Source organism: Chenopodium album, chromosome 1, assembly GCF_948465745.1.
Source record: "Chenopodium album chromosome 1, dcCheAlbu1.1, whole genome shotgun sequence".
Classification (NCBI taxonomy): Eukaryota; Viridiplantae; Streptophyta; class Magnoliopsida; order Caryophyllales; family Amaranthaceae; genus Chenopodium; species Chenopodium album.
The window spans coordinates 89,372,748-89,380,720 of NC_137834.1; the positions used below are offsets into that span (position 1 = coordinate 89,372,748).

Genomic DNA, 7,973 nt, shown 5'->3' on the forward strand with positions numbered 1-7,973 from the left:
CCCAATTAAGCACACATAAGAAAAATATAGGGATTAGATGTTACCTTACCTAAATTAGGCACATACATAACATATATGTTTATTGTGGCAACTCCACAAACCCAACACAATTCTCATCACAATTGATTCCAAGATCATTTATGAAAAAGACCATTAATTAAGAGTTAAAACACATAATTAACTTGTATTTTAACTTATAAACTCCTCCTCTATGCTTTCATCTCACATGTTGATTTGACTTAAAAATCTAAGTAACTAATAATGAAAGCAAAGGAATAAACTTTTTGTAACCCCACCCTAAAACTTGCCACAACTTTTGGCCTCATAAATTAATTCAATAAATAATAACTATAAGCATTAAAGGTCTTTAATTCATCATTCCAAAAATTTAAAACATACAATTAGTCCAATTTATACAACTTCAAAATTGTTTGGCTAATCCCATTATAAAACATATTTATCAATTACAAGCCTCATTATAAAATTGTGAAATTATACAAACCTCTTTATAAAATTGATTCTCAACTCTAAACTTCTCAAGATCAAGAAAAAAAAAGTGAAAATTAATTCAATTTGTTTTTTTAATTTTAAAAATAAAAGTAAACCCCAAAAAACCATGAAAAGATTGAAAACACAAAACTTGTGCACCTCCTCACTCTCTCTCTCTTCCAATCTACGTCTCTTCCTAACCCACTTTAATGGCGATTACAAAACCCTTAATTCCCACAAATATTAATCATAGAATCTCCATTGAAATCTTATTTCTCTCACTATTTCACTCTACCTTACTCTTTCTTCTACTTTTTAGCCTTCTTTTATCAAATTCTGTCTCATATTCTTACTGCAATCAAAGGTATGCTCTATGCAATTTCAGATTTTACTTTCTGGGTTTTGTTGATTTTTGGTATTACATTTATGGGTTTTGTTGTTTTATGGTATTCCTTTTCTGGGTTTTGTTGTTTTAGACTCTACATTTCTGGATTTTGCTGTTTTTGTATTTTAAAGTTCTGGGTTTTTGTTTGGTACAATGATTAGTTGGGGTTGAATAAAAATTGATCTGTGTCCCAGAAAATTTCGAAACTATAATTAAATTACTGCTTAGAAATAATTAACATGAATTGTGGAAATATTTTATGGGTAATATATGAACTTATGAAGTATAGTTGATTTTTGAAATTTGACACTGTTAGAAGTTTCCCAATATTTGTTTTTATTAAAAAAGGGACAAAGTTGAGATTGTATTTTAGTGTTTCCAGCATGATGATCTAAAATAATTTGTGTTTATAGGTTGTGCCATGTTATGGGTGAATTAAATAATATAATCTGACATAACATGGAAAGAAAAGGGTTTGTTGCTTGTGAAAATATTCTTTTATATGGTAATGAATCATAGGTTGATATTATTATAAATTTTTTATAATAATAGTAACAATAATAATGTAGTTAATTATGAAGGTAATGTAAGATCCAGTTTGTTGATTATTTTATTGGGGGTGCATTACCATAATTATTCTAGATCAACAAGGTAGGAGGGCCCTTTTAGTCTTTGAGACGTTAAGAGGAGACTTTTATTTATATATTTAATTGTTCTTGCTTAATTTTTTTTAATGAATACTTCCATCATCAACTGCATATTTTTGATACTACTGTACTAATTCAAAGGTGGGTTCTTTTTGACTAGTCAATCTCTGTCAATTTTATAAGCTGGGTTGCTTTGCATAACTGTATTTCACATCTGTGAGTTGTGAGCGCGTCTTGCATAACTTGTCATTTGTAATTTCATTGTCGATTTCAAGTTCAATCAGATCTTGTAAGGCATCCTTTCTAATGTTGAGATAGTGTACAGGAGGAGTTGCAGCTATCATCTGGATTAGTTTTCGGGCTGTTTATCTGGCGTTTTTTCGGTCAGGATAAACGGCTCTTTAGCGGCACTAAGGTCTCTGTAGCAGTGACTTCCTACGATGTCGAGTAAGGGTGATAAGAAAGCCGCTCTTGATGCAGGGGCATGGTTTTTTAATGTCGTCACTTCAGTGGGGATCATCATTGTTAACAAGGCCTTGATGGCAAATTATGGATTCACTTTTGGTGAGGATTCACAGTTTTTAATTATACCTTTTTTGTATGATTTTCTTGCTAGCATATCTTCTTTATCTTTGCTAATGATCTATAAATGGTTGACCTTTTGCTTTCTGCTTAACATAATTCATAATTCAGTTGTTGGTTGAGATTTAATTTTTATGACGTGATCACTGGCATACCACCTACAGTAACATTTGATACTTATTAATGGGAAGGAAACTCTCCAATTTAATATGTTGATTTATTAATAGGAAATAAATTCTCCAAATTAATGCCTTCCTCATAATTCCAAATGGCTGTGTTCAAGAAACTGTATTATTGTTTCTTGTTAATAATTCAGAATTTTGTATTTTTTTTTAGCATTTTACTTTTTATTTCAATTTTAATTGATGGGTCTTGCCATTGATGAGGTTTAGGAATCCAAATGCACATAGTTTAACTTTATCAACCACAAATCTTGAGATCTATGATAATGTTACTTTATATGAAGGAGATTTATAAGCTGCTAATACAAATGAAATTAAGAATACAGGATAATTGTTTGTTTGCTCCTCCCTGCCTGACTTTATTTTCCTTCTCAAGTACTTTGTATCAAAGAAGAGTACTAATATTCTGTAACTTGAGGATTAGTGAGTAATTCGCCAGCATAAACTCTTTTACTTTAGTTGAGGGTAGATGTGTAAGTTTATAGAATATGGATTGGCTGATGTTCAGTTTCAATCAAGCCTGAATTGCTAACGCGGACTCAACTTTCCAATATCTGATTGGATTTTCAAATTGGACTCGGTCTCAATGTTAGAAACATACTTAAGTTTAATCTGGATGATTTATTTATTCACAAGAGGGTAAAATTTTGTCTTTCATCAGTGTCAAAGCGTGATCATCTGGTAGGGTTTTCTCAATTTTGAATCTAAGTATGGGTTTTATAGGGCTGAATGTGGGCAAGTTCTAGCCAAAATGATAAGCAGACTTTAATTTTGGATTACCTTTTGATTGATATCAGAATTATGTAAAAGAAAAATTATTTGATCTAGATTATATTGAGTTTTGTTGTGAAAATTTGGTCTAGATTTAGATTAAAACAATTTAAGTCCAAATATTATTTCGGAAAAGTTCAATCTGGTTCATTTAAAGTACAGAGCATGAGGATGGATTATTGACATGAAAGTGTTGGTGCAAGCAATGTACTAGACTAGAGTGTTTAACAGGTAATAATACTGGGTAGAAGAGAGACACTCAGTTTACTACGTTGTTACTTTTGTTGGGGGGATGAGCCACCTATACTGTGGTGCTGGGAGCTAGACCTCTTATTCGAAATCTGCAATACTGAAGATGCTCCACAAGTCAGATGGATACTCCTTGAAAGACTGATTGTACCTTAGGCTAACATTTGAGTATGGTACCTATAGGAGGCACCGGGGAACTGCGCATCACAGCTTCATGTGACTAGGTCTTCTGTTGGGCAGAAGCAGAGTTGAGAATTCTTGACTCTTGAACTTCGAAGCAGCATAAAGCTAGCCAGCACTTAAACTAACTCGACCAAGGCTCCGCTTTGATGTTTTACTTTGTGAAACACTTGATGTGTTTGCAAGAATGCTGACTAGGAAATTGGTGGCAGCTTGCACCACCTATTGGCATCTGCCAACAATTTGACAATTGATGGGGGCCATTGGGCTTCCATTTTCAATTTCAGGGACTAAACTGACTGTGGAAGGAAGTATATTTGCCTTAGCATGACAAGAGCCTCAATTTCAGGCTAATCCTGGATTTTCAATGTAAGCGATGCACATTGTAGATATTGGGCTGGGTAAACCGATAACACCCAGAAGACATTGATCAATAAAGGTTTTGACACTGAACTGAACTGCTGTCTGGTGGATGTTATGTTGTTGAGAGAACTTCTCAGCAGAAATAAGTAACATTTTGGGAAGGAGTGGAAATATATATATATATATATATATATATATATATATATATATATATATATATATATATATATATATATATATATATATATATATATATATATATATATATATTTTGAACAATCAGTTTTTTTTTTAATGAATGTCATATTTGAATTGCGATATTATGTTTTATCAAAGTTTGTGGTAGGCCTAAGTAAAGAGGTATACTGAAGTACACTGGGAAGTGAGAGTGGGCCAGGGGATACAGGATTCTTGGGCAAGAATAGGGTTGGAAGTAGGAGTTAAGCCTGGCTTGCAGTGAAGAGAAGAAAGGAAGCTCAAGTAAGCCCGGGAATAAGGCACAAATGGGGATATTGAGGAAAGAAAGGAGGTTGAAATAGGAGAATGGGGCAGAAGGAAGAAACATGTGCCCTTAGGGTCTTAGGTCCTCTCTGGCAGTTGTATAGCCTTTTGGACTTCAATAGTGTAACTCTCATTGATTTGTTGCTGACCATTTAGTCAATATGAGTTAATGAGTTTCCAACACTCTTAACTCTCTGAATTGACATTATAGATTTTGGCTTCAACATTATTATCATCAAAATTGTAGGGTATGGGTTAGGAAAAAAGGTTGTGTCACATTTCATAGGCCTGCTTCTCTTGTGCTTCATTCCACACCATGTTTCATGGAATACCCTTTGTTGGTTATGTGATGCTAACACTGCCATGCTTCAACTTGCTTCTCAGTAGTATTTCTAATATCTTTTGCCTCACTACTTGGATGTCATTACTGGAATTTGGAGAAGACCTTCATATTGGGTTGGTGGGATACTTCATCTTGCTAATTGTCATGTAGGATGGAACTTCCCTCGGAATCTATATGTCATTACTATGAGGAAACCCCAAAAGGCCTATGCGGCGTTGTTGCATCTCCAGGGTGTCTTAATTAAAAGCGAGGCCAAGCTGTTACCATATGGGTTTAGGTTGTAATGAGATAATATCAGCATTTGAGACTTGACTTAAGGTTCTATGTAGCCAATCTCTTCCCTAGCACTGACATAGATTAAGCTTCAATCAATTATCACCATTCAAGTGGTGTTAGGTGTACCAGTGAATTCTGCAACTTCAATTTTACAAATTTATTTATTATGAAAATTTGTGACAGTATTTCTGCTTGAAGGTTTTATAATGTAATTGTGATGCTGTTATTTTTTACTAATATGCTTAACTGGTGGACCTTTTTGTGTATGCAGCAACCACATTGACTGGTCTCCATTTTCTAACAACCACTCTCATGACTTCTACGTTCCGCTGGCTGGGTTATATCCAGCCTACACAACTTCCGTTTTCGGATATTCTGAAGTTTGTTCTTTTTGCAAACTTCTCCATTGTTGGAATGAACGTGAGTCTGATGTGGAATTCTGTAGGATTTTATCAGGTCAGTAAAGCTTTCCATCAAACTGAATTGATAATATACAATGCCAAACTTTAGCACTTAAAAGTAATGTGTTTGCCTCATCTTTCAGATTGCCAAGCTGAGTATGATCCCAGTGTCCTGTTTTCTTGAGGTAGCATTGGACAAGGTGCGGTACTCTAGGGATACCAAGCTTAGTATTTTATTAGTCCTAGTTGGGGTTGGAGTCTGCACTGTCACAGACATTAGTGTCAATGCCAAGGGTTTCATTGCCGCTTTTGTGGCTGTTTGGAGTACCTCTCTGCAACAATACGTAAGCTCTAAAAACTAATTATTCTGTTTTTTGCTGCATGACTTGTTTGTTTATGAGAGCCGGCTAGTTTGTCATCTCTAGTTGGCTTTTATTCGGTTTTACTACCATGCCAGTTTTGGGCTATGAGATTCCAGAGATAGTATGATAAAGTTTGAATGATTAGATTCAATATACAGTTATAATAGTCCTAATAGTCCAGCTTAAGAAAATGGAGGTCTTAACTCTTGAAAATACTGGTTCTGATTCTCCATAAATTGACAAGGTTCTTGGATAACCCAAAATCTTAGAATTTTACAGTGATACTGAACAGATAGTGGTTTATGTAAACTTTTGTTGTTGGCATATCCAATCCCTTGACTTGTTTCTTTTAGAGTTTTATTTTGGTGAATAATCAATTATGTATGAGAACAGCTTGTTCCTAATACCAAAACTAGGGGAAGTCTAGATCTTGTTCCTAATACCACAACTGGGGGAGGTCCAGATGTATGCTTTTATGAATAATCCTTGGCTTATTCTTCTAATCCCCCCTTATTAAATGATGGATTTGCAAGCTTTAACTTTTATCAACCTCACTGGCATGTTCTTCAGTTTTTTAAGCAAGTTAATCTCCATTTCAGCCATTAGCATTATTGTTTCTTCATGTCTCTTATGATTTTTCCAACTAAACTGCTGCTGCTTCTGCACTGAAAAACATCGCATCTTTTTCTTGTTTTGCATGTTCTTATGTTGATTTTGTTATCTTCTGCAGTATGTACATCATCTACAACGCAAGTATTCTATCGGTTCTTTCAATCTATTGGGCCGCACTGCTCCAGTACAGGCTGCTTCCCTGCTTATTGTGGGGCCGTTTCTTGATCATTGGCTGACTGGTCAAAGAGTTGATGCTTACCCTTACAGTTCAGTATCTTTGGTAAGTAATTTTGATGTGTGTTTACATGAAATTTGTGCCCTTTTGGCTTCCATTGTAGCTCTTCAAATGAGAGGAAACTTGTATATCTCATGTTACTTGCGGTGACACTAATTTATGTTTTAGACACTTACAAGCTCTCAACTCATATCCTTTATTTTCTTTTAATGCTAATTTGTACTCTACTTTTAACGAGATCTTTTTGGGAGCTGCTGCTCATCTGTTACTGCCGGTTTTCTACAATCCTAATTATGTTAATTGCTTGTTTCTGCAGTTCTTTATTATACTGTCCTGTACCATTGCAATCGGCACCAACCTGAGCCAGTTTATCTGCATCGGTAGATTCTCAGCTGTGACCTTCCAAGTACTTGGTCACATGAAGACTATTTTTGTCTTGGTCATGGGATTCACTTTCTTTGGCAAAGAGGGTCTCAACTGGCACGTTGTTTTGGGCATGATTATTGCAATCTTGGGAATGATGTGGTATGGCAGTGCTTCATCCAAACCCGGAGGAAAGGAGCGCTGGTCCCCTCCAGTCTCTGAGGCGGAGACGCAAGATCTTGACAAGTTACTAGGGGCTGAATCCAATGAACCCAATGGGAAGGTATAGATCTTTACTGAGGCTCAGACTAAACAAATAAATATGGCACACTAGAGAAAACGGCTGATGAGGAACAAGTCTTCAAGAATTTTTCATACATCCTTTATAGTTTTTCATGTTATAGCTCTTAATTTTATTTTTCTCCGTAATTTTATACCGTTCCTTAATATTATAGACTATATAGTGAAGATCAGATATGTAGCATGAATACCTCCATTGTTTTGTGAACAGATTAGCATTTCAAAACTAATCAAATATTCAGATGTTCTTTTGGTTCTCTTGAATTCTAATGACATAGTTAAACCTTGTGGTTGCGGTTCTATCTTGTATCCTCTATCCGTAATGGAGCTGAACATTTGCTAGACTTTAGCGTTGGGGACTTGGGGTATATAATGGACCAAATCAAATGCCCCGTCGATCTATCTACCAGACTACCACTAATGTAAGGCTGTGTGTCTGCTTCATTAGTTGCCATATAAGATACATTTATACACCGGAAGTGTTACATAGAGGCATTGTCGAGGGGTAATATTGATGCAAACGTAATTCATATGTTACAGTTACACGACCGGAGAGGGTGTCGGGTGTCGTATAAAGGTTGGTGTTGGTCCGTAATAGATCCATAGGCATAGGGGAATTTGCATTAATGAGAAAACTGAAATGTACATGAGCATGGTTTTGTGAAATAAAGAAGGTAGGGTATGAACAAATATAATACTAGCCAGTAGTAGATGATGGACCGGCCATTTTCA

General features: G+C 35.2%; 1 protein-coding gene across 3 annotated transcripts; it reads left to right on the forward strand.

Moving 5' to 3' along the window:
* The first annotated feature begins 259 nt into the window (after positions 1–259).
* On the forward strand, positions 260–7,496 carry LOC145625839 (UDP-rhamnose/UDP-galactose transporter 4-like). 3 transcript variants are annotated; one of them, XM_081678589.1, is made up of 6 exons: positions 260–853; positions 1,847–2,085; positions 5,240–5,424; positions 5,513–5,713; positions 6,462–6,623; positions 6,895–7,496. In XM_081678589.1, the coding sequence occupies exons 2-6, from the start codon at positions 1,962–1,964 to the stop codon at positions 7,228–7,230; spliced, it is 1,008 nt and encodes a 335-aa protein (XP_081534715.1). In that variant the 5' UTR covers positions 260–853; positions 1,847–1,961; the 3' UTR covers positions 7,231–7,496. The 3 variants fall into 3 exon arrangements, with proteins under 3 accessions (XP_081534715.1, XP_081534717.1, XP_081534716.1); XM_081678591.1 differs by lacking the exon at positions 260–853 and adding an exon at positions 1,425–1,525; XM_081678590.1 differs by lacking the exon at positions 260–853 and adding an exon at positions 1,619–1,662.
* The last annotated feature ends 477 nt before the right edge of the window (positions 7,497–7,973 follow it).

Bases quoted from the DNA above. Each gene is read 5' to 3' on its own strand.
- LOC145625839 (XM_081678589.1), top strand. From the start codon at position 1,962: ATGTCGAGTAAGGGTGATAAGAAAGCCGCTCTTGATGCAGGGGCATGG. The intron at 2,086-5,239 runs GTGAGGATTCAC...TTGTGTATGCAG, and splicing joins AAATTATGGATTCACTTTTG to CAACCACATTGACTGGTCTC. The intron at 5,425-5,512 runs GTCAGTAAAGCT...CTCATCTTTCAG, and splicing joins ATTCTGTAGGATTTTATCAG to ATTGCCAAGCTGAGTATGAT.